At 38.5% G+C, this 26,870-nt stretch overlaps 1 protein-coding gene across 4 annotated transcripts in view; it reads right to left on the reverse strand.

Moving 5' to 3' along the window:
• The window catches only part of RCAN2 (regulator of calcineurin 2), a 289,445-nt gene that overhangs the window by 252,127 nt on the left and 10,448 nt on the right, over positions 1-26,870 (reverse strand). For all 4 annotated transcript variants that reach the window (XM_032299597.1, XM_032299600.1, XM_032299598.1 and 1 more), the window contains exon 2: positions 3,422-3,648. In XM_032299597.1, the coding sequence (XP_032155488.1) occupies positions 3,422-3,646 (225 nt within the window). In that variant the 5' untranslated portion in view covers positions 3,647-3,648. The remainder of the gene's footprint in view (positions 1-3,421; positions 3,649-26,870) is intronic.

Consider the following 26,870-nt stretch of genomic DNA (forward strand, 5'->3'; position numbering starts at 1 on the left):
ATTGCTTCATTGTTCCCTTTAGCAAGAAGGGCATACCAACATCCTACCCAGCAGACCCTTATCCGTCTTTAGCATAGACACAGACCAACTCAAAGGACAACCTTTCTAGCCTCACCTTCCTCAAGATGACTTCTGCAGCCCAGCTGGATCCCAAAAGATGAATCCAGGGGAGTACTCTGAAGAGAAATGAACCCTAGTAACTTTCAGGTGTTGGATGCTGTGAAGATCACAGTTTTAAATGTGTTTCATACAAAAATATTTATATTTCAAGCTGTAGCACACAAACAGCAATCTGCATTTATTGGCTTCAGATGCCAATTTCCTCCAGCTCTGGTTCTCCTTTGTGTTATATAAACAAATCTCAACCATCTGGACCACAACAAGCCTCAATGAAGTATGTGCTCACTCATTGCAAAAGCATCAAATCAAAATACAATCACAGAATTCTGCCTAACTGAAAATTGGAATAAACATTATGGACATCACAAAGCTGTTTTTTAAGATGTGCTTTAGGTGTCAGAACTTAGAATTTAAATAAGACAGCAGCAATGAGCATATCAGAATAATCACTTTGAACAGAACAAAGTGATACAGAAATAAACAGGTCCAGATCATATCCTGTGCTGTTACCTATATTATAAGAAGTTCAATTTAGGTCCCCATAAATTTCCTCGAAAAGGAAAAGGTGTCTCAGACATGTGGGAAAATAGAGAAAAGAATGCTGCAAAACTTGTTTGTGATAGAAAGCAAAACATTTAATTCCTACCCAACTATGGAAGTTAAATATATGCTTTATAATAATTGCAAGACAAAGGCTAAACTCAAATCCATCAATATCCAGACACAACGATTTCAGAAACAGGCTGTGCCGAAAAAGAAAGGACTCTGGCAAAACAAATTACATATGAAACTACCCACCCTCCCAAACCTTGGAAATGAAGGCTAAGCATCATTTCTGGTGTCTCACCCCCTGCTATAATTCCAGGCTGCTGAATACATCTTCCCAAACTGAACATAAAAACAATTACCATGGCCAGGCTTGCCCATAGGCAAATACAAGGAGTGCTGGAAATGCTTCTTGCTTCTTTTCTCTCCGCCTAAAAATATCTCCCCACCAACTTAGCACAGTGCCTAAAATGTCCACCCTTTGGGAAAAATATCCATCATCAGACTTCATGGCTCAGATTCATGAAATCTAAACCTTGTGGAAAGAATATCCTGACAGAATGAAGTATAATACTTAATATCTTAAAATAAGTGATTTTATTAAAGTAGTTTTTTAAAAAGGAGGTTAAAGGAAAGAAATATGAATTTCTGAGTTTGGAAGATAAACATGGCAGTGAAAATGAGATGCCACAAGACTCCCCACTTTTTTTTCCGGAGTCCCAGGGATCATGTCTCTTGGCTGTCGTCAACTTACCTGGTATCCGATTATCTTGCTTTGTCACCCTCAAACCATATAGATATAACTAAATCAAAACTAAATCTGCATCAGATTATTTGGTATCCTAAACACTGTCCACAAAAGGAAGAGTTAAAGAAAAAAAAAAAATCTCACTGAGGTAGAAGACTTTCTGACTTAAGAAGCTGAATTACATAGACTTTGGCCTAGTATAAAATTCACCTCCATTCTCCATTGCTGTAAAATTGTGATCTAAATCATTTGAAACTGAGTGAAATTAACTATATTCTTATTTATTTTGCCTCAATATTTTATCAAGGTCATCCTAAAACCAAATACTATTTTCCCAAACTGCTATGCACAAATGTCATAGACACATTAGATGAGAATATTTTGTAATCGTTATTTGATCACAAATCAGAATATCAAAATAGATGTGTGCAGACTCCCATGAACCACCCCCCACCAACAGCCCCTGTCCTTCTATGTCCTCAGTTCCAGTTCAGTTAATCAGCCATTCTTGAGCAGCACTGCTAAATGAGATTAGCATCTTCCTAGGTCTCATTGTTTCAATCTACTGGGAAGTATTTAATCAGGAAAGAATCAAAACCCCCACTAAATCTCTAAGGAAAATTCTTCTAATTGTGATATTTAGAGAAATGGGTGATATGATGAGAATACATAGATTGTTGCTTTATAGTTTATGACAGGTATATTTCAGAGGAAATTACTTTCCCTGAGTTAATTATCATTAGCGATGATCTGGTTATAATCCAAGAACAAAATTCCCAGTTTCTTTCAGAGAAGAAATTGGCATATGCCACTTTCTTACTTTAAATAGTCTAATGATCATAGCACTGGAGGTTCTAATTATATATAATTCCTTGCATTTCAAGTTATTTTCAGCTCATAATTTCAACAGTACAACTCCAGAATGATATCATTATACAAATATCTTTAAATGGCTTAAAATAATTCCTAATCCTCTGGGATGGTTTCCCTGCGGCTATCAGGATTGTCTACAAAATCAATCATATCCATAAATCAGACTTCCAGTAATTGTACCAGACACAGACTTCAGCAATGGACAGAAAAAGCTAAAGTTTGTGAAACAGCAATCATAAATCTTACTCTTATATCTCACACAGAGTCATATACTTTAGTTTAGGAAAAAAAAAAAAGGCCCTTTATCCAAAAAATTTTGTCCATGTTTCAGTAGTATAATAGTGGCTTTTACAACTAAGCATCTATATCCACAAGGGAAGGTTTAATCCATTTAGATATCCCATTTAAAGGTCAGAGAAATCTGAAATAAACTTTGGAAAGGTCTCCAAATGGAATATTTACTGTGATTGCCAAAAACATTTACACTAAGTTAAGTCTGTTTCTTAAAATGGGAAGCTGGAAAATGTTAATACGTAGACAACCTCATTCCCCAATCGTTTCAAATTGAGGAGTTACTACTGTCACTCAAATTCTTACAACACACACGTAGCAATACCACCATCGTATCAGTGAGCAAAGAAGGACTCAGATGCCAACCAACTTACTTTCTTTAATATCTGCTATGAGACTTGGCTCACAGCTTAAGAAGCCTTTTTTAGAATATTCAGCAAGCTGCAGGAAGGGTAGAGGTAAAATGGAGCTTGCGCTCTTGTGAAAAAGGTATTTATGGCAGAATAAGGGAAAGGAAACTTTTAGAAGGTTAATACATCTGCTTCCTAGCCTAAGGGGCATGTCTTACAATCCATATTAACACCACTTGTTTTGCTAGATAGACCTATGAGTCGCAGAAGGCTCAGTTTGATTCAACATAGTTTCAGCTACAACCCTGTCAGATGTATCTCTAAAGTTAGCTGATAATAGAACGGGCTTTTCTCATCCTGGTACACTTGCCAAAAATAGAGCCAACTAAACATTTCCAAACACTTCAAAACATCAACCACAAATGAACAACAGAATTACTTTGAGATAATGCCACATCTCCCCACGTTTCAGGAACAGAAAAAGGCTTCTTACCTTGCTCTCTTCTCCTTCAAACACTGACTGGTGAACATTGCACGCAAACAACGAGTTGGGGAGGTCATTGAAGTCAGTGATTGCTTGAAAGGCTTCTTCTGCAAAACAGCGGGTGACAGCCCAGTCCCTGTCTATGCAGCAGAGTAAGAAAAGTCCTCCATCTTCAGGGATGTGTCCCTGCTGCCCTGGGCTCCTCATTCCGATAAAGTATGATTCTCCCCTCATTCCTAAGGATACAAAGACAAACATGTGTTACTGTACAATAACCTCCTTAAAACTCAGTTTTCAGGTCACAGTTTTGGATTGTCTGGGGCAGAACAGTGGAGTATGATTAGGAGAGGCAGGGGATATCGGAAGGGAGAAGATCTATAAGTTCACATGGTTCCCTTGATCCCTGAATCAATTACCAACACAGCTCTGCTTTGGGGCAAGAATCCAGTCAGTACTACATTTTTTTAAAACAAACAAACAAACAGGTATAGGAAATGGAAATCACCACCACCACTACTACTACTAATGTCTATCAATGTATTGAGTTCCAGGCACTATTCTAAATGATTTATATACATTTAGAACATCAGTTGCATATATTAACTACCCTATTTAATCTCCAAAATAGTCTATAAGGTTGGTACCAATAGTAGCCCCATCTTACAGAAGGGAAAACAGAGGAACAAAGCAATTGAGTAACTTTTACAAGACCACTGACAAAATGGCAGGGCTAGGGTTCAAATGCAGAGAATCCGGCCTAGAGCTCACTCTCCTATACCACAGGAATGAAGCAGTTCAAAATAAGTAGAAGCCTCTATTTAAGGAATTATGATCTACATCAGCCCTGAATCCTGATCATAACTCTAATAGATAATAGTTAATCCACAGTAAGACTAAATATCCCCCACAAACACACACACAGATACTTCCTCTTCTGACTGAGATAATTACTTCAAGTCATCTGTGAACCAGGTTCAGGTCCTAAAAAAATCAGTGCTATCTTGGCCAATCCATGGTCTACAGGTCCCCCTCCCTCAGAGCCCCCCATGAAGCTTTCCAGTATTGATTTCACCTAGCTGTGTTCAAACCTTCTATTAGTTTCTCATCTCTTACATTTACAGTTTGCCTAACTGCAGAGTTTTTCCATTTTTTGATACTGGTACATAATTTAGTGGATTATTAGGTCAGTATTCCCATACAGTCCAAGGATGGTATCTATTTTCTTCTTTTGTATCTTTTTTCATGCCTGTGATACTACTCTACTCAAAGCTCAATAATTAAGAGGCTTAGAAAGTGAAATAACTTGCCCATGGTTATGCAAGTAAGACTGACTGAAAATTATGACATGGTTACTCAATCATCTTCAGGAAGCTCCATGTTCTTCAATCCCATCGTCACAGATGCTCAGAGCAAAGGACAGAAAAAGGTGGGTACCACTAAACATCAGTCTGTTCGCATGAAGTTTAGATACAAGTTCTAGATCCCCAGACAAAGTATCAGTTTCTGCTTATATCTCTCTTGAACTCTGAAATAAACCCTTGAACCTCAGTGTTGAGGTGATTTTTTTATTTTCATTTTTTCCTAGAAAAGCCCCAATGAAAGTTGGTAAGCAGAATTTGCCGGCAATAATGCATTACATATTATAAAATCTTAAGCCCAGTTGAGGTAGGAGCCAAAGACTAAATAGTTTGAGGTAATATCTCTAAAATCAAATCACCAATATTGTGATAAATAAAAATTTCCATATAAAATATAAGACAATTCTTACATTCCAAAGTTCTTCAAACTCCAATTTGTGCAACATTTTCTGTATATAAATCAAGAAAATACTTATTTTAAATAAAAGTATGGTACATGTTTTATTAAATAATATAAAATATATGAATATTTTAGAAGGAAAAACTATGAGGGAATTCAACTGCTAGACATCTTCAATAAAACATACATGTATTTTCTTTCATATTTATTTATACTGCTGCTAGAGTATTTTAGCGTAAAATACCTAATGACCATCATTTACTAGGGTATCAATTCTTTTAGTAGTAAAAACATTTACTAAAAGCATCATCAGAACAGTATTGTTTTCATTAATAGTTTATAGGAAAACCTTTTTTTTTTTTTTTTTTTTTTTGAGATGGAGTTTTGCTTGTCACCCAGGCTGGAGCCCAGTAGCACAATCTTGCCCACTGCAACCTCTGCCTCCTAGGTTCAAGTGATTCTCCTGCCTCAGCTTCCTGAGTAGCTGGGATTACAGGTGTGTGCTACCATGCCCCACTAGTTTTTGTATTTTTAGTAGGCACAGGGTTTCACCATGTTGGCCAGGCTGGTCTTGAACTCCTGACCTCAGATGATCCACCACCTCGGCCTCCCAAAGTGCTAGGATTATAGGCATGAGCCACCACACCCAGCCAGGAAAATAAAGTCATAATCATTCAGTAGCATAAAAATAGATACTGCGCCAATTCTGATTTCATCTTTAATCTCATCCCTCTTATTTAAAATATTTTAAGTGAATCAAATCATAAAACATTCTTAGCTGTGTTGTAAGAATGTTTCAAATACTATTTTTCCAAAAAAAACCTAAAATCCACTGCCGAACAAATTAATTAAACAGACAAATTTTAGGCTTCCCTCAGGACTCATTTTAATCTACTCAAATAGCCTTAATTTATGGCCTAAGCTTTAACAATATTATCTTCATGAGACTTTATTTTAAGCTTATTACTTTCAGTACAGATTTAAAGGATGAATGCATTTTTGGCAAACAACCTACTTTACTTACATGGAGAAATACTTTAGAAGTCAGAGCTTTGAACAAAGAAATTCTAATTTCTCTTTCTAGTTTCATTACTAACTTACCCCATAATTTGGAGAAGCCATGTGATCATTCTGAAACTCAGTTTATCCTTATAAAACAACAACAACAAAAAAAAAAACAACATTGACCTGCCTCTTTCTGCAGAGTAGAGGGAGTCAGGGGAGAAACAGGAACAAAAGACCTGATCAAAATCAGTATTTACCACTACATAAAAGAATATGTAATATGAAACATTATAAAAACACATCATTGTGATAATTGGAGAACAAGGCAATTATGCTTTAGCATTGCCCAAATAAACAGAAGGGGAAACCCTGAAGATTAAGAGAACTCCACAATAAGGAAGTATAAAGGTCCCACAGCCCAAGTTAACTGGTTTCTCTTTTCTTCCTGTTTTTTCACTTTTTTAGAGAGGGTCTCACGCTGTTCCCCAAGCTGAAGTGCGGTAGCGTAATCACAACACACTGCAACCTCCAACTCCTGGGTTCAAGTGATCCTCCCACCTCAGCCTCATGAGTGGCTGGGACTACAGGCACGCACCACCTCGCCTGGTTAATTTTTTTTATTTATCGTAGAGATGGGGTCTTGCTATGTTGCCCAGACTGGTCTCCAACTCCTGGCCTCAAGTAGTCCTTCCATTTCAGCCTCCCAAAGTACTGGGATTACAAGTGTGAACCACTGTGCCCAGCCTGGTTTGTCTTTTTTAATTAATTTCAAACTCTTAACCATTGTAAGAAACCTTTGAGGCAACCACTGTCCACCAAGATTGACATGTGTTGTCCTTATTTCTAAATCTGAGGTTGGCCATCTGAAGGAGAAGAGCTTCCTTCAGCTCAGAGGCCATTTTCCAGGAGGAATTCCCAACCTCACCCAAGTTGGGATGAACGTGGTGTTCTTTGTTAGAGCTCCCTGAGCACCCTGTACCGCCTTCTCTCGTGAAATCGTTCTCCAATGCAATTACTGCTGTAATTACTGCTTTACTAGTCTGTTTCTCAACCCAGATTGGTATTTCTTGAGAGCAGAGGCTGGGCTGTCTTCATCTCTGTATCTACAGGCAAATGTAGAAAGCCCTCAAAATAATGTTTGGCTGAATTAATGAATTATATAAGAAAGCGTCATGTTTTGGAAATAACAGACCAGCAAGTAGGTTATAATGGCCAACTTGAAATGTATACACTAATAATATACTATTTCAAATGTCTACACTAATGAAAACAATCCTCTCATTTAAATGTAAGGTTTGATTTCTAAAATGTAATTTTACAAATGAAAGACAGCAAGCATCACTCAAATACAGCAAGACTCAAAGGATTCCTCTAGCTAAAATTTAATAATCTGTGGAGAACAGTAAAAATAACATTTATGTTTTTAATTATATTCAAAAAGCTATAAAGAAAATAAAAGTAAACCATAATCTTACTATCCAGAGAAAACTCCTGCTAACATTCTGGTATATTTCATTCCAGTGCTTTTTTTACATATAAAATTTTTAAACAAAATGGGGATCCTGCTGTTTAGTATACTTCTTCCCTGCAACACTGATATAATCAAGAGCAGTTCCCTGTGTGATTATCTATTCTTCAAAAACATTAATTGCCACATTGTATCCTAGTATACGGATCTGTCATAATTTAATCACTCTTTTGTTGTTTGACATTTGGAAAGCAAAAGTTTCCATCACCATATGCATGTGGAAAAGAAAAACCATCCACTACGAAAATATAAATCTTCCCATGGGAGAATTTAAAAACTTCTTTAGATACAGAGAAGAGACATCTTTATGAAATACTGGAAAGAGCCCCAAGGGAATTAAGGGAATGCCTCCATGATAGTTTCAAGCTGTAAATAGGGGCTATGGCTTTCTTAACAGAAGAACTGGAGAAAGAACATGGCTTCGTCTACCTTGCAGATTTACAGGAAAGTCTTTTGAAGGCACCCCTCCACGAATAACATGTGAATAAAAGCTATTTATTACTATTTTTAGGCTTATCAGGAGCAAGCCAATGGCAGAGGAAGTTGGCACTGCAGAGCTGGGCATCATCTTTCACTGTCAAGTGTGTAAATGAGTTTCAAACCTCCAGCGTATGTCCATGAGGGTAACACCCATATCATTACAATGAGAAACAAGCATCTGTGCAGCCTGAATATTTGGTATGAGTTTAGATGGAGATCCCATTATGAGGGAAAGATATTTGTTAGGCAAAAGAAATTAAATAAATCAAAAAACAAACAACCATTCCCCCCCCTGCAAAAAACATCACCAACAACAAGATGACGTTTATTTAAATGTTACAAAGTTAATGGCAATGAAGACATAGACAATTGCATTTGACTCATTTTAGCGGAGAAGAAAGCCTAGAGAAAGGAGGATTTGTGACCATCTGATTATTTCACAAACAGGTGAAAATAATTTTCATCCAAGATTTTCAAATAACCTGATAGCACTTATTAAACAATAAAGGACTTAAAGTGAATACAGTATGTTTCCTACCCTAAAGACTAGCCACCTGAAACATAAAGATATCTGTTCAGCATCTATTACACAGAAGGAGCCACTGAATAAATGTTTGTTGTGTGAATAAGTGAAAAAATTTCCTCTCCCCCAATAAACTTTGATGTTAGAGACATTACTGGCCTTCTTCATGAGGAATTAATCTTTCCAAAAGATTAATTTTCTAATTTCATTCCTGACAAATATTTACATGTATGATTAACCCAAGAGAAGGGACCTTTAGAAGACATCTGGTTCTGCTGGATATCATTATTGTCACAAAGTTATCAATATGCATGAGACTCAGATTTCTGAATTGCAGAATTCTAAAAAAAAATCCACTTTTCTAGGAATTGGGCATAACTCATGAGAGTGAAGAGCCATGCATTTGCCCATAAGAATTCTGGTCTAGAAAACATTAAACTAAATATAAAAGGGGAGGGAAGTTAACCACAAGTAAGTCCATGAGAACAACCTGGGAGCCATAGAAAAAAAATATGATGGTAAACATTCATGGAGATGCTTATGCCAGCTTTACCATCAAGTAAAATCAGTCAGTGGTGTGTCGTGTGACCAGAAGTGGTTGGTTGGTGATAAACTCATCTAAAATCTCCACAACCTGCAAAGATCATGGCCAATTCTGGGTACTGTCCACTGCAGAAACACTGAAAGTCTTTCAAAGGAAACTATTTAGTCTGCCAGTGGAGTCAAAAGTTACGCTATCTAAGAGACAAGTGCATGGTAAGAAAAAGCATATGGGCCAGGCACAGAGGTTTACGTCTGTAATCCCAACACTTTAGGAGGCCAAGGCAGGCAGATCATCTGAGGTCAGAAGTTTGAGACCAGCCTGACCAACATGGTGAAACCGTCTCTAATAAAAATACAAAATTAGCTGGGCATGGTGGGGCATGCCTGTAATCCCAGCTACTCGGGAGGCTGAGGTAGGAGAATTGCTTGAACCCAAGAGGCAGAGGTTACAGTGAGCTGAGATGGCACCATTGTACTCCAGGCTGAGCAACAAGAGTTAAAGTCCAAGAAAGAAAGAAAGAGAGAAAGAAGGAAGGAAGGAAAGAAGGAAGCAGAGAGAGAAAGAAAGAGAGAGAGAAGAAAGATTTTAAGGAAGCATAGAAAATAAGTTTTGAGTTAAATCCTGGTTGCCTTCAAATTCTGAAAGAGCAAATCCAATTTTTGTGTATAAAAACAGAAGTCAAACCAAGGAGAAAGAGTTTACTATAAAGAGCCATGAATCTTTTAACAATTTGGGTTAGAACAGTATGTCCTTCCTTATGTCTTAGGGAAATCCTTGTAGTGGTGATATCCAGTGAGTAAGTTTCGTTGAGCAGGTGCCATTCATCTAGCAGGATATCATAGAGGGAATCCAAGGAACAGGGTGATGATTGCCTGACATTTCCTTTAAGGTTTGTCCTCAATTTGAGAATTTTGTTGTACCATAATTGGAAGAAAATACATAAGAAAAGAGACATCTGTTTATCTCTGGGATTGAACATGCTCAAGAAAGGGGAACATATAACCTTTAACAAAAGCTTTCTCCAGAGTTTAAATCTTAAATTTGGATGCCCAAAAATAACCTGTCTATATTTCTTCTCTTCCAGGTGACTCAAACTGAAAAGCAAGAATTTTTCAACAGAAAATAAATGATCCATAAAAGGATATAATTTATATATATATAATTTTTATTTATTATTTATTATATATATGTATATATTTAACCAAGACATACAAAAAGCAACTTAAGGTTTTGAGTTTTTTTTAGATGGACTCTCACTCTGTTGCCCAGGCTGGAGTGCAGTGCTGTGATCTCTGCTCTCTGCAACCTCTGCCTCCTGGGTTCAAGTGATTCTCCTGCCTCAACCTCCCACGTAGCTAGCACTACAGGCATACATCACCACACTCAGCTAATTTTTGTATTTTTAGTAGAGATGGGGTTTCACCATGTTGGCCAGGATGGTCTCCATCTCTAGACCTCATGATCTTCCCCCATCGGCCTCCCAAAATGCTGGGATTACAGGTGTGAGCCACCATGCCCACCCTAAATTTATTTCTTTTCTTATACAAAAAGAATGTCAAAAATTCAACTCATCTGCTTTTAAAATTAAGAAGAGAAATATAAATATTTTGCAATAAGGGCAACAAATTAAAAAAATGCCTTGATTCCATGCCAGCTAAGGAGAATAAATAAGGAAATAGAATAAATGGAAATGATTAATGAATAATTCATCCTGACTTCAAGTTCAGTTTTGATTGAAAAACAAGTAAAAGAATTATGGGAGATTTGTTAGTTTGGAAAACTTAAAGATAATAATGTCAGCTTAAATATTAATGACAAAAACTGGAAGTACAATGTGGAATTAATAAGTAATAGAATAGAAATGCCTGTAGTTATTTTTCAATTGAATGTAAGGTTAAATGAGCCCAGTTCAAAATTTAAAAGAATAGAAACCTAAAGTTTTACAGTGTTTACAATTCCTTCAGCTCCAAAACCAAATGATTCTTTGATAATATCTGGGACAAAATGAGCTCATTAAAAGAAAATATTTATATGAATGAGAATAATAAATTTACAATTAAATTATATCCTCAGCATTATTTTTTGGTCTGGCCTTATAAGTGAGATCTTTTTGATTTGCCCTCTTGGTGCTGTTATAATATCTAGATCCTCCTAGGGATAAGACAGGCCTTTTGCTCATTTTTGTCCATCTTACAGGGAGATTGAAGTATAATATTAGTAACAACAAACCAAGCCAGCCATCCTGAGATACAAAGGAGAGACATGATATTCTTAGGCTGTGCTCCATAGAAACCCATTAGAGCTCTTTCTGCAATATAATGGAACCTATTTAATTCAGCTGCAGAATTTCACACCTGCTGAGCTATGTGAACCTCATGCTATTCTTGATATCATTTGGGATCAGTCTTGAAAGAATCAGGAACATGCAGTTTCCAACTCATAGTTTTCAAAGGAAATCATCCACATTCCTCATTTATGGCTCTCTTCAGAACACCTTCTGGAGCCACTGTTCCACCTTAAGCTCCCAATTGGAAATAATTTAATTAATTCAATTCCCTGTGGAAGTAGCAGTTTATGAATTTTTATGAAGTGTTAAAAAAAAAAAGCAAGCTGTTTCCAACATGTCCTTTTGCACTGGATGTGTACACCTGTAGGGTTTTAATGCCCATGGTCTCAGAAGATTTGCAGATCTGTATACTCTTTCAACACAAAAGGAGAGGAAGACCCTCAAATTTCCCCAAGGTCAGATCGGACAAGCAAATAGGGCATTTACTATTCCATTCCCACAAACCTAACATCATCATCAATAAAATGTGTTTCAAACAGATTTGCTGCAGAAGTGCAGGGTCAGAGGAAACACCGTCTTTTATGATGGTGAGAAAATTGTTCTTAGAGACAGAATAATCTGCATCTACAAAGAATGACCCACAGTGAATTATAGATTTGTTAAACAAAACAAGCAATATTGGAGCACTCACACAAAGTAAAATAGTTTTGGACGTTGTATTAGTCAAGGTCCCAACAGGAAACAGAGAGCATGTGCAAATTGGATAATTTGAAAAGAGTATAGCAAAGGGACTATTTACAGGCATGGGCAGGGTTTAGGAAAACCACAACAGAGAGTACAAAACCCTGGTCTGGCACTCTCCATATATGTGAAGAGGTAAGAGGAAGGGAGGGGTTTCCAGAATCTGGAGATATTCTGGAGGGAACAGAGGGCTGTGTGGAGATGGCCCCTGACGGATCTTCTACTGTAGGATGTGGTCAATCCATAGTAGCACCACAAAGAGAGTGCCGGAAAGATAAATATCCCCACCTTGCTCTCCTTCTCTGGTCTCCTGTTGGTACCTCCCATGAGTCAAACCCAACTGGAAACCAGAGTGCAAGTGGGCCATGGAGGTGGAGCACATAGGTCAGGCTCTGGGGCATAGGGTGAGTGCACAGGGAAAAGGGTGGAGAGAGGCTCTCTGGGATCAAGTGAAGATAACAAGCACAGTCTTCATAAACAGGCAGTAGTCTAGAAATTTACAGGTTAATTTCAATAGCACTTTAAGTTTTAAAAGCGTAAAGCTGAGTCATTTGTAAATTGATGGTTCAAACCAGGACTTATGTAATACAATTGAAGATTCATCATCTCTGACTGCATTTTTCTTAGAAACGAAAGAATGAACAGGGAATGAGTGGCTCTGTATATAGTAAAGAACGCCTAGACCACTGGGGAAGATGTGTTCGGATGCCCCACCTGGAGACAGAAGACCATCCTCTCATGATTGCTTAGAGGAAGGCTTAAAGAAAGCCCAAAGCCTCTGGAAGAGCGAAGCAATTTTATGCAAAATAACTTTTCACAGGAGGGCGACACTTCAAAAGTGAGCAGCAAAGCAGGAGAACGTTGCTATGGTAGCCAAAGTAAGATTTATCCTGTCATCTTTCACCTTTGGCTTTCAGATGGGGCATGGAGTGCTGGAAAGAAACAGAGTGAAAAGGAAAGAAAGCAGGGAGTTAGAGATACTGCAGCTTTGAGAAAAATCCAGCCAAGAAGGGTCTGAGTTATTCAGAAAAGAAAAGATGGACTAGAAGGCTGCCTGGGGAGTGGAAAGGTGGATAGGACTCATTAGAAGTCCAAGGAGGCAGGTCACACTCCCTTCGACAACAGTAGCAGGTAATGAAGAGCATGAAAGTAAGTCCTTTCAACACAAGGAAGAAAGGTAGGGGGAAGAAAAATCCCCATCTCAGTACCCAGCAGACAGTATGGTATTTTTTCCCACAAAATAGCTAAATGTTTATGTTATTTCCACATTAAAAATCTTCCATAACTCTCCAGGACCTATCAAATAAAATAAAAAATTCTTCAGCCCAGCAAACCAGGACAGCCACAAGATGAAAGACTTCCTATCTAGGCTTATCAACTGTCTCCTCAACGCTGAAAAAAAATCGCAAGTCTCAGCATCTAGTTCCAGCTCAGTCCATTAACAATAGCAGCAGGAGTGCTAACAGTCATTGAGTGCTTACTTTGTTCCAAGGACTTTATCTGTTTCAAACTTATAAATATTAATAGCTGTGTAGCCTTGGCCACCTTCCACAAGCTTTTCTTAAGGTTTTCTACTGCTACCCCCATTCCCATCCATCAACATTCCACTCATCTTCAAAGTCACGTCTGGGATCACTGCCTTTATACCCCACTCTGAGCCCAGCCTGCCTGCGCTAGAGGGGAGTCCCATCACTGACTGCTATTGTCCTGCATTGGCACCTCTGGGGACACTTATTTATTCTTATCTTCCACTCAATGTTGAGCACAGGAAGTGTGTCTTACCTACCTGCAAAACTCTTGTATCTACTAAACAGGACCTTGCACTGGGAAGGTAACTCCTGATATTTCTTGAATTGAGTAGAATTCAAAGAGCTCTGAATTTGACTTTCACCTGTCCAATTTATTGGCTGTGTGACCTTGAACAAATCAGTTAATCTCTGTGTTGTTTCCTCATCTGTATATGCGTCTTGTTTTTTTTTTTTTTTTTTTTTTTTTTCCGGAGACAAAGTCTCGCTCTGTCTCCAGAGTGCAGTGGCATGATCCTGGCTCAGGTTCAAGCCATTCTCCTGCCTCAGCCTCCTGAGTAGCTAGGATTACAGGTGTGTGCCACCACACCCAGCTAATTTTTATATTTTTAGAAGAGATGGGGTTTCACCATGTTGGCCAGGATGGCCTTGATCTCCTGACCTCATGATCTGCCTACCGAGTACATGCCTTTCATAGTGCTGTTTTGAAGACTGAATAACTAATGCACATAAGGCACTTAGAACAGTGACTGGGGCACATCATGAGTGTTCAGTAAGTGTTAACTATTATTAGTATTAACCATCTTAAGTTCTCAACAGAGCAACTTTCTGTCTCATATGACACAGAGGCTCTTCAAGTTATGGGTCTTTTTACATATAGAGAAGGATAAGTGGTTAAGTGTGAACTCGGAAGTTGGTCTTGTCAGGTCCAAATTTTGGCACTGCTGCTTTCTAGCTGTGTGACCTTGGACATGTTACTGAACATCTCTGGGCACTGTATGCAATGTGGGAACTACGGTAGTATCTACTTCATTGAGTTATTCCTTAGATTAAACGTTATACACCTTACCATTCTTCTCTCTCTCACCTACTCCAAAATCCCAAAATTTCTGGTGAGTACTCTATTTTTCAGCTCTTCAGAAGAGATTGTGCTTCCACCGTGAAAAAGGAAAGAACTCTAAAGTCAGACAGACCCAGACTGAAATCCCAGCTCCTCAGCATTTGTGATTATCAATTAGGAGAAGCTGGGCTGACAGTAGTGGCTGGCCTTGGAGTCTGAGTCTGAATACTCCTTCTACAACAATTTTACTTTGTGATTTTGTGTAAGCTAGGTCTGCTCACTAAGCCTCAGTTTCCATGGCTATAAATTGGGACTACTGAGAGGTCCAAATGAGATAATCCTAGTAAAGAATTTAGCCCAGGGCCCAGCAGCTATGATAACTCATGAAATATTAGCATTTGCTATGATTGCTTACACATGTTAATCTAACTGCCAATTGCACTTTTAACTATTTAATCTGTCTTCCCATAGTTGTTTTACTTTCCAAGAATGGCAACATTTGTGTTAGACCCAGCCAGAGTTTGACTTGACTTTAGGATAAGAATATGGACCACTGTTCTTGGCCTGGCGCAGTAGCTCACACCTGTAATACCAGCACTTTCAGAGGCCAAGGTGGGTGGATCACCTGAGGTCAGAAGTTTGAGACCGGCCTGGCCAAAATGGCAAAACCCTGTCTCTACTAAAAATACAAAAATTAGCCAGGCATGGTAGCATGTGCCTGTAATCCCAGCTACTCAGGAGGCTGAGGCAGAAGAATTGCTGGAACCTGGTGGGGCAGAGGCGAAGTGAGCCGAGATTGTGCCACTGCACTCCAGCCTGGACGACAAAGCAAGACTCCATCTCAAAAAAAGAAAAAAGAAAAAGAAGAATACGGACCACTGTTCTAAACCTTTTAGATTTTCAGCTCGTCTTCAACCAAAGTGGGACCTGAAGTACTTAGCTTCTGAATACAAATTCTCTTATTCAATCTTATAGTCTGACTTACCCTTCTCTTTCCTTTAATCACCATTTTCCAACATAGATAAAAATGTTATCAGGGCTTACCAGAGAGAGGCTCCAAGGTACTTCACAGTGAGGTCCAACCCCACCACAGCCGTACCAACGCCAGCAAAGCAGCCCCCATCCTGGGACGGCTGCCCAGCTCCTCCTTTCTGTCTTCCCGTCTGCACATGTGTTGTTATTTACAAAATTTGGCAAAGCAAACCCATTTATTGACGTTTTTACATCTCCTTCCATATGCTGAGCATTCTTGCTTCTTCCTACAATGGCTGGCACCCAGCATGGCTCCTGATCCGCCGTGCTGGTGAGACAAATGGAATGTAATACCCCCAGACTCCTCTCCCCTGTCTTCTCTCCTCGCTTTTCTCTATCTTCACTTCTCTCTCTCTCTCTCTCTCTCAGTACTAGTAAATGTCCCAGAGCCTTGCCCACCTTTAATCAGCACTTTCTCAACTTGATTTCCCGAATCACTGTGAGGATGAGAATCTCACAGATTCTCATTGTCTCCAGCTGTGTTAAATCCAGACAGCTGAGTGTTCTCATCCTCTCTTAAGTTTCCTTGTTAGCACAATTTGCTTTTGATCTGAAAGTCACTGCCCCCAGCTGCTTCAGGTCACTTTTAAAACCTTTCCCTTATCTCATTTCCTGGGCTAAAGATTATTTCCTTCTCTTTTAACAATAAACCATTACCAATATCTTCCTTTTCTCATTTTTCATATTTGCTAAAACTGGTTTTATTATTTTCCTTCTTCCAAACAGAACTATTGTATCACCAATAAAATCTCAGAATTATAACAGACTAGAGTCTTCCGTTACCATCAGTAACCAAATGTGAATAACAGCAGCATATAAAACACATCAATGGCAGAGCCAGTCCAGTGACGCTCAGCTGGGTTATGACCTCAGTAGTATTTTCATAGAGAAAATCATACATTACCAAAAACTAACTTAGGATTTCTTTAACCTGATAATTGTTAGATAAATCAAAGACATATTTTGACTCTGGATAAGGAAAAGACTGCTGGTTATCATTCAGGTCTAAATAATATGCATGGATATTAAACCATTTTCCTCTGCAATTTTACTCTTTAAGGGCACTCTTTATATAAACACTCAGGGAAGAAATGAGGATACATTTACAAAACAGAGATAGTCTTTTAACTTTTGAATCTTATGTATAAACTCACATAGTTCTCTTTAAAATAATGTATTGAGAAGCTACTCTATAAAAACTATCCTGATTCCTCTTAGATGATTCAGAGTTGCACAGAAGGACTCTGAGTGGGTGGTGGAGGAGAGGCACTGTGATTATGTAGGGACACCCAGGGCCAGGATGGAGGTGGACATCAGAAAAAGAGATGAATATGCAGAGCTCCGGAGACTCAAAGGGGAAAGGGATTTAGCTGGAGAGAGAATCAGGAAATGCTTCAGGAACAGCCAGAATTGGAGAATAGGTAGAGAGGAATGCAGCCGACATTTAGAGAAAGGATAGTGGGAGGTAGTTGGGGGGTGGGGAGAACATTCCAGGCTGAGGAAAAATCTTGAGCAAATATATAGAGAAGGAAATGCTTACAGCATATTAGGAGAACTACAGGAGTCCAGACTGATACATGGGTGGGAGGAGGCAAGGGGAGGCCATATTGTCATGTACATTTCATGACATAAAATCTGTTTCTAGCTCAGGAGGTAAAGGGCAGGGATGAGGAATATTATTGAAGCAGGAGAGTGCCATTAATATAATAAACTTATATTAACAAAATTCCCTAGCAGCTCAGTTAAGAGTTGGAGAAAGGCATATGAATAGAAGATCAACAAAGCAGCCATCAACATGTTTCTGCAAGTAGTGAGCGATGGTAGGTTTGGAAAGGAAGAGACAGGTAAGGGTAGAGATGAGGGAGAATTAGGAAGAAACCTCCTCACAAAAGCATAATGAGTGGTTTTGGGGAAAGGAGGAAATCCTCTGGCATCATTGCTGTGTGAAAGTTAGGGAAGCTGAAGACTAAGAAATAACTTTGATCTCCAGATTGGAGTTCCACTGCCTTCAAAAGTGCAGTTCCAAAGAGGAGGAGGAAAAGACAAATTGAACAGAATTAGGGGGTCTGTAGCTGTGAAAGAAACAGAAGCAGGAAGTGGCACAGAAAATCATATACCAATGCCCTGCTATACTCCAAAGGGAAATTCAGGGCTTATTTTTCTCTAGGTGAACATTGTCTCACTGATTTAATACTCACATTATTTTTTTTCTAAATCAGGAAGTTGCTCTAGGCACTTTTGTGGATTTCCAAATATTTGTTGAAGTATTTTGTGACATTGTTCAATTTTTAAGAAATACTGAATTAAAATGAGTTTCCTATTTTTTTGTATAAGAATATCCCAGAAGCTCTGAAGATGTTTCCTCTTGGTCTAGATAAATATCTGGAAGCCCTTTATTTCACTTTATGTGAAAGCAATATTCAGGAAATGCTCAGAAAGCCCTGGCAAGCATCTGTGTCATTCGTTTTTTGAGTAATCTCAAAACCTGCCTAACAGTACAGAGCTGCTCTTAGGTTTAGCATTCTAGCCCCCAGCCCCCGCTGCCCCCTTGCACTTAATATCATTGTGCCCAAACCAGCTTTGTTTTAAGCATTTCTTTCACCTCTGCTTTAGTCCATGTCCTGACAAAGAAGGGCCCCATTTGCCATGGGATGAACAGAGTTTGGGCCCACATTTAATCTCTAGAACCCAGCAGCACACATCTTAGAGGGAAGCTGATGACCAGCTGTTGATTCCTGGTCACTTGGAAATCAGGTTAGAAGTGAGGTCCTTCTGCACATGACTCAGGACTCTCTCTCAGGGTTCTATGACTATTGGTTAGGGAGGAGAGAAATCCTCTAACAGCTGTATGTTGCCTTCCTTTACGTCTACAGCAGAAGCCATTGATGTTTTCAAGAAATGCCCACTTGAGCAAGCTTCTGGGAGGTGAAAGTCATGCTCTCTAGGCTAATTTATTGGCCATACAAAGCAGCAATTCCATTTTTAAATTTCAGGTAGGCAGTGAATTGTTATGTCCATTGCAAGGCAGGGAGAGGGGAGGTATGTTCTTATGTAGAAAGAAGATGTGAGCAGACTGCGAGGAGATGAGCTGCTCCACCCTCTTCTCCAATATTACGACACACGAAGGGAAGCGAAAAAGGATTTTCCAAGGCTTCAATTCTCTCCAAACAAGCAGAAAAGCCATAATTCCAACATTTTTTAGGTATTTCAAGTTGAAATTATTTCTCTATAGTCACTTCTCTCCCTGCCCCAGCCCCTGCCCCACCACACAGGGTAGTTTCTGTATGAAGTTAAGCAGAGCAGTTGAAATCCTTATGTTACTCTCCAGCATCTGATGGTGACTGCTGCTTCCACTCTCACGGAGCACAGAATGGATGGCTACTTGACTCTATGATCTAATACTGGAAGCCAAGAGTTATGTTTATTCATTCAAGAAACAATTATGGAGGGTCTACCATGCTCTTGATAAACAAAACAAACCAAAATGAACAATCATGATCCCTGTCCTCACAGCTTTCACAGTCAAACGGGGATGTCATGAATCACCCAAAATGGGTATTCTTTCTCTTTTCCAGTGTTCATCTGACAAATGTTCGCATGAACTCCTTTTTAAAATCTGAAGCCAAAGATGAAACATACAGGTAGACTAAAAAGTGGGTGATGCTGTAAATAATAATAATGCCTTTCATCTATTGTCACCTAAGCTATTATGCCATCTGGCCCTCCACAAGCCTTATGAGATAACAGGGAAGTTATTATAAGACCCATTTTACAGAGCAGAAAACTGAGGCTCAGTTGCTCAACATCCTATAGCTAGAACAGCAGAATCAGAACTAGAAGGAAGATCCCCAGAATCTTGATATTTCCATCCCACTAGGCCAAAATAATGAAGGCAGTATTTTTTGGTAATTTGGCATGCATGAAGGAAAACAAATAATCCATAGAGTTATGAAGTATTATTTTTACGGTTAGGATAAAAATAATCCAGTGAATATTAATAATGTAATTAGAACACTATCAACAGTCGTCCAATCTATCCAAAAATTTCAATAATACTTCGTGAGTACTTGTTACATGCAAGATGCTTAGTCATGAAGGACATAGCGGTGAGTAACAAAACATGGTGCCAGCCCTCTTAGATCTAATCCTGAAGGTGGAAGGTTCTCTGTATCATGCTGTGATATTGTGATATAAAAAGAAACATATATTTTGGTCTTTGTCCAAGGTTCCTGGCTCACAGCTCCTGAAACCCTTGTAATTTCCTAAGTGATTAGAGTGATAGGAGCAATAGGAGTATCTTTTGTTAAAATATTTTGTCTTTTGTTCTAGGTTTTTGAAACAGCTCACAGCAGTTACAGAGAAAGGAAGATGAACATGTGTTCTCTTATTCATTGCAAGCCCCTTTCAGTCAGGGATGTTTGGAAAGCCCCTTGACAACTACAAGATGAGGGGTTGATTGCCAGGGGGAGCCAGCCACATGATTAAAGCATTAAAAATTTCAGTCCCCTAACCCTGACCTCCAAGGAAGAGAAAAGAACTGAAGGCTGAGTTGATCAACAATGGTCAATCGTGTAATTAATCACACCTGAATGATGAATCCTCCAACGAAAACATAAAAGAACAGAGTTTGGATCACTTTCAGGTTGCTGAATACATCCATGGGCCAGGAAGGTGGCACATCTCAATTGCAGGGGGACAGAAGCTCCTGCACTTAGGGCCCTTCTGAACCTCACCCTATGTAACTCTTTATCTGGCTGTTCATCTATGTCCTTTAGAATCCTCCCATTCTTCTCCAACTCTGGTATTTAATGATATATGGATTCTGTTGGTTCCCAATAGCTTATTTACTAGACATAAAAAGTGAAAAACAGAAAATCAAGGGTGAAACATACAAGTTGATCCATTTTTAGGATAAAATTATTAGTAAGCTCCTCAAGGCTTAATTTATTAAAAACGATAAAATTGGGTCTAACATTTTTGGGTAACACATAAAAGCTAGAATCAAATTGTATAAAAACCACAGATGCTGAGTGCTAATGCCTGGCTTTGAATTCCAGCTGTGCCTCTTATCAGCTGTGGGGCCTTGCCAAGCTATTTAACCTCTTTATGCCTCAGTTTCCTCATCTGTCAAACGTGGATGGAGATATTATGAGGATCAAATATCATGTTAAAGGTTTAAAATAATACCTTGCACAAAATAAGTTCTAGATAAGTGTTGCCTATGAATACAAATATTAATAGGCAACTGAAAAGAGATTTACCAGGCAATACACTCAGAGTTGCAACAAGGTGTAAAAATAATGTTAAGTTACCAATTCCTAAGAAAATCACTGTCATCCTTTTCTCCCCTCTATCAGTTGAAGACCTGGCTGGGATGTTGGACACATCCATCTTGCCATCCCTAGGGTGGAAGCGCCCTTGCAGAAGGCAGGATAATTAAAAGCAAACTCAGAGAAAGGAACAGAAAAGCTCCTACCATAACGGCTAACTCTAAGTATATGAAAATGTTTGATCAGCTGGTGTTTCAAGCTTAAGGATGTCCTGAAAAGCTACCAAATAGTTCTATCATTAAAGATAACAAAAGTAAGAATTCCCATAGTCTTTGACTAAGAATAGCTCTGCATTGAAAGATGAGCATTAAAACAATAATAATAACTACCATTAGTCATCTTCATGAAACAGTCTAAGGATGCTATGATGATTTGCTGCAAAGACTAGAATATGCAAAGAATGAAAGAGATAGCAGCAACTCTAGTGATCATTTTTGCCCAATACTTTAATGATGTAAACTAGAAAACTGAGGCCAAAAGGTTGCTAAGGGAAAACCCAAACTATCACAAAAAACATCACAGCCCGTCCAGGACAAAAGCCCAGCTCTTTGAATTCCCCACTCTGTGTACCCAGTGATAAGCTCTCTGTACCATGCAAGCTGTTGGGGAATAATAATAATGATAGTCTCCCATTAAAAAATCTGGAGACAACAGATGCTGGAGAGGATGTGGAGAAATAGGAACACTTTTACACTGTTGGGGGGAGTGTAAATTAGTTCAACCATTGTGGAAGACAGTATGGCGATTCCTCAAGGACCTAGAAATAGAAATTCCAGTTGACCCAGCAATCCCATTACTGGGTATATATCCAAAGGATTATAAATCATTCTGCTATAAGGACACGTGCACACGAATGTTCATTGCAGCACTGTTTACAGTAGCAAAGACCTGGAACCAACCCAAATGCCCATCGATGATAGACTGGACAGGGAAAATGTGGCACATATACACCATGGAATATTATGCAGCCATCAAAAACGATGAGTTTGGGTCCTTTGTAGGGACATGGATGAACCTGGAAACCATCATTCTCAGCAAACTGACAGAAGAGCAGAAGATCAAACACCGCATGTTCTCACTCATAGGCGGGTGTTGAACAATGAGAACACATGGACACAGGGAGGGGAGCACTACACACTGGGGTCAGTTGGGGGGAAATAGGGGAGGGATGGGGGTTGGGGAGTTGGGGAGAGATAGCAAGGGGAGAGATGCCAGATGTAGGTGATGGGGAGGAAGGCAGCAAATCACACTGCCACGTGTGTACCTATGCAACAATCTTGCATGTTCTTCACATGTACCCCAAAACCGAAAATGCAATAAAATAAATAAATGGGAAAAAAATAATAATGATAGTGATAGTGATATAACAACAAAAAACACCTATAACACATTTCTATACATTTTATTAAAATAGAAAACCTTTATTGAAATTGTAAATAACCAGAGAACAGGATATTATGCACAGACAAAAAAGGTTTCCTCTTTTAAAGTACAGCCCTAGGCTACCCAAGATAGGCACTGCTCTTAGGCTAGCCTTTCCCTCCCAGCTTTCTCTTCCTTCACTCATAAGTCCCATCACATGCCCATATGCTATACAATGAGCTTCTCCTTCCTTTCCATCAGAACTCACTGTTCTCCGTTCTAGTGCTCCAAAGTTTTACTGGAAATTAGTCATAAGCAATACCAAAGTGCTAAGGATAAATATGCTGTCAGATACTGCCTCCTCCCTCCATGTCTGCATTTAACAGGGACTTACCTTTTCATTACTCAAAAGTAACTCATGTAGTCATTTTGGACAGACTGAGAGATCTTTTAAGCAGAAGCTTTTAAGATTCCAGTACATTGTCATTATCTTCTCTGCTTAGGTGAGGCTGGTACTACTTCCTAGCCCAAATTCACAAATCTTTATGATGGTGATAAGAACATGATTATAAACAATGGGTGCTGTGCATACACAGCTGTGAGTTATCAGAATCAGGAGAAAGGGCAACAAAGAACCTACAAGCACCTTGATTGACAGGGCCAATTGAAGGTGCATTAGAGAACCACAGTAATGGAGTGTTTCACCTGCTGTCAGATCTTTACTGTCCCAGATAATGTTTACAGGTTCAAAGGAAATGTCAATGCTTTATCCCTCAAGAAAGACTTAGAGTGGACAGGCCAGACCCCTGATGGGTGTGGAATCATTTTTTTTTCTTTTGCAACAAAGATTTTCATTAGGTATTACAGAATAATTCAGTATGCTTAATTTTGAAAAATTGAGTACAGAGCACTTTTCTTAAGGAAAAAAATTTATATTGCCTCCCTTCCCAATTTTGACTTGCATGGCTTTTATTGCAATGATATTTAAATGTATGGAAACATAAAACTTAATTCTTATAGTTTCAGTCCCCAAAACCATCAAATGCCAACTAAATGTTTTAACCAAATACCAACAAAATTGTAACACCAATTCCAACTCAGTTCAAATGAACATTTACTTAATATTCAGATGATGATGTTTTGCTAAAAGTAACCCTCCATATTAATTATGACTATGATACTGAAAACTTCAACACAGGTGTCTTGGAGTTCAAAATGCTCCCATTACCTGCTGTGCAGTAGGGCCTGTCTCATATTTCTTTATCCACAGCAAAACTAAATGTACTGGACCAATGTGCCATGCAGTCATATAGCCTTCACTTGAGGCAAATTACGTAAGTTCATTGTTCATTCCCATAAGCTGACAGCCACTAAAATAGCACTGGACCAACTGGAGTGCAAATAAAAAACACAAATTCAGGCACAAAAACCAACCAGTAGTATTATTCATTATAAAGTGAGCCCCACAAATACCTTTACAAATCCCACTTTGACAAGGAATTGTGAACTGAGACGACAAAGAGACTGTTGGTGAGTATGGCCTTCCCACTTACTACCAACATAACCATAGGAGAATAACTCAAGCTCCCTGAGCCTCAGTCTCCTCATCTAAAGAACAGCAGGACAAAAACAGAACCTACTTCACAGGTTTGTCGAGAGGATTATATGTGATAACATGTGGGGTCCTTAGCCAGTGCTTAGTCCTTAATAGGTCCTCAATAAATACCTGTTCAGTTGCTTTGTATCCAAGTTCCACAAAAGAAGAAAGAATGCACTCTCTTACCAAAGCAGAAGCATTTCTAAATAATCTGAGTTTGAGACAGATGAAGTCTTTAATATGTCTGCCTATAAAAAATTCAGACACTGCTCTCAATCATATCTGGTGTTTTGTTATGTCACAGAGGTGTGGTTCTAGGTCATATTCCAGAGAAAAGAGATGTATTCACCCACACAAAGTGAAAGGAGACAAACTTACATAGAGTGACTTATTTTTACAGTTAATAATTGTGTGAAGTGAGCAAAAGTTTTAAAGACATTTAAAGGTGTTGATATCTTCAAGTTTGTGTTTCTGAATTATTTAGAATAAATATGACAGAGAGTCAGTTCATTTTACCACTGACTGAGTGTCTGCCATATGCAAGCCATAGTGATGAGTGTAGCAGGGGCCATAGCGATGAATGAGGAGGCACAGTCTTTACCTTTGGGGCTCTTACTGTCTAGAGGGAGGAGTAGGTAAGTAAGAAATTTAAAGTCTACTGAACTCTAATTTCTCTGAAGATGGAGATTATGTCTTACTGGCTTTTATACCCCAGTGGTCAGCACAACACCTGATTCATAGTAGAGGTAAATGAATTAATGAAATATATGAGTGAATAAGATATATAGGTTAGTCTATGAATGTACCATAAATACTGGTTCAATAAAGAGTGATGGCTCTTTCGAAGACTCAGGAATTGAAGAAATATAAAAGAGATGCAATTTTTTAAAGGAAGACTTGAATTTCAAGAAACAGAGATGGGAGAAAATCCAGTTATAATTTTACATAGTTGCAGTGTTCACTAAATTGGTTGTCATTAGTAAAAGGATTTTTATTCTGATTATATCTAACATTCCTATAATTCTTCGTATCTGAAAATTGTATGCATTTGCTTCTTAGTTTTTATTTGTTACAAAGACTTTTGATTTATTTATAAACAAATTGGTGGTTTATTATTTGTTAGAATAGGAAGCTAAAGAAATAATATCTAGTCTCTTGCAGCTGTGTCTCAATTATTACTATTGGTCTCCTGGGTTCTTTCATAAGTAGACATAAAAAGTCAATTTGCAACTAGGAAAATAAATGCATATATTTGGCAGCATTTACATTGCAGTGATTGACAATACACATGACTGACAGAAACTCTACAATATAAGAATAACCTCAACATGATATTAACATACTAACCCCAGGATACAGAAAGAGGCATAGGAATGACTGCATATAAATATCTCAATAGGAAAAATCTAAGAACAACAAGAAGCACAACATTTTGGTACTTTGGAAAATCACTAAAAGGACTGGCTGATCAAAAAAGGAATAATAAAAAGTGAGTAAAAAACACTTGTAAAAAAACTGTTAAAGATAACCTCTCACCAAACTCGATTATGAACCATTTCTAGATAAAGAACCAAGGTTAGATGCTCATCAAAGGGCCTCAAATGACTAATAAGTTTTTATATTAAAAATAACACTAATTTAATATTAAAGGATTTTAAGTTTAATATCCTTTAGCTATGTGTATATATTCTGCCATTTGAATGCCACTCCCCAATTTTGGAAGCGGAATAATATCTATCTCTTTGTTTTCAAGTCCTAGGATCACTGAGAGAGGCGAGAGAAGAAAGTGAAAACAGAGGCTAAAAGTAAAGTCCCTAAGCAGTCAAAGGGAGGATTCTGCCATGATCTGGGATTGCATTTCTGGAAATGGGGCAGGAGGAGTGCTGTTGTGGTCTGTTAGGAAGTCTACCATGTCAGGCTCCCAGATATATGGAAATGGGTCATTAACATCAGTTAAATAAAGGTCTCTAACATGCAGTATCCTTTGGATTTTCTTTCCTATAAGATATGCCATTGAAAGTTATACTGTCATAAAAATACCTAGGATTGGTTTTCGTGAATATCCATTAAGATATTTCTAATTTAATTAGATAAAATGGCCATCTCATAGTATCACACCTTAGCTTGAACTGCAAGACAATAGCAAGGGGTGGTTGTGAGAACATCATAATGGTGGAGCTAAGGGGAAGAGGCTAAATGAAGGGTAAAAAGAAACACCAAAAGCATGGCATATGTTTAATCTTTATCACCCAAGACAAAAGCCTTTTGATAAATTGTCATCTTTGTGCAAGCATGAGATTTTAAAGGCTATTTTAAGGAATAAAACTGGAAGCATCATGAGGAGCTGCCACATTTGGGAATTCTACTTTTAGAGACCCTGAAGGTCATTCCATGAATCATACATGGTCATTCCCTTCAGCGCTTGTCTATGGTCTCCTGGGAGCTGTCTGGTAGGAAGGAGCACAGGTGAAACAGCACACTTAAGGTTGCCCCACAGGGACATTATGGACTGCCCCATGTCCCATGTAAACTATTAAAAATTACACTAGAATGTAAGTGAGCCCATCTAGAGCCATCCTAAGTTTCTTAATGTCCCTGGTTTCCACCTTAATTATTTGAGCAGTTTTCATACAGCCAGAAGGAAGCGGTTGTTGGCTCGAATGAAGGTAATAGAGATCCAGGAGA

The sequence above is a fragment of the Sapajus apella genome, unplaced genomic scaffold, assembly GCF_009761245.1.
Source record: "Sapajus apella isolate SASKATOON/1434 unplaced genomic scaffold, GSC_monkey_1.0 scaffold41, whole genome shotgun sequence".
Lineage (NCBI taxonomy): Eukaryota > Metazoa > Chordata > Mammalia > Primates > Cebidae > Sapajus > Sapajus apella.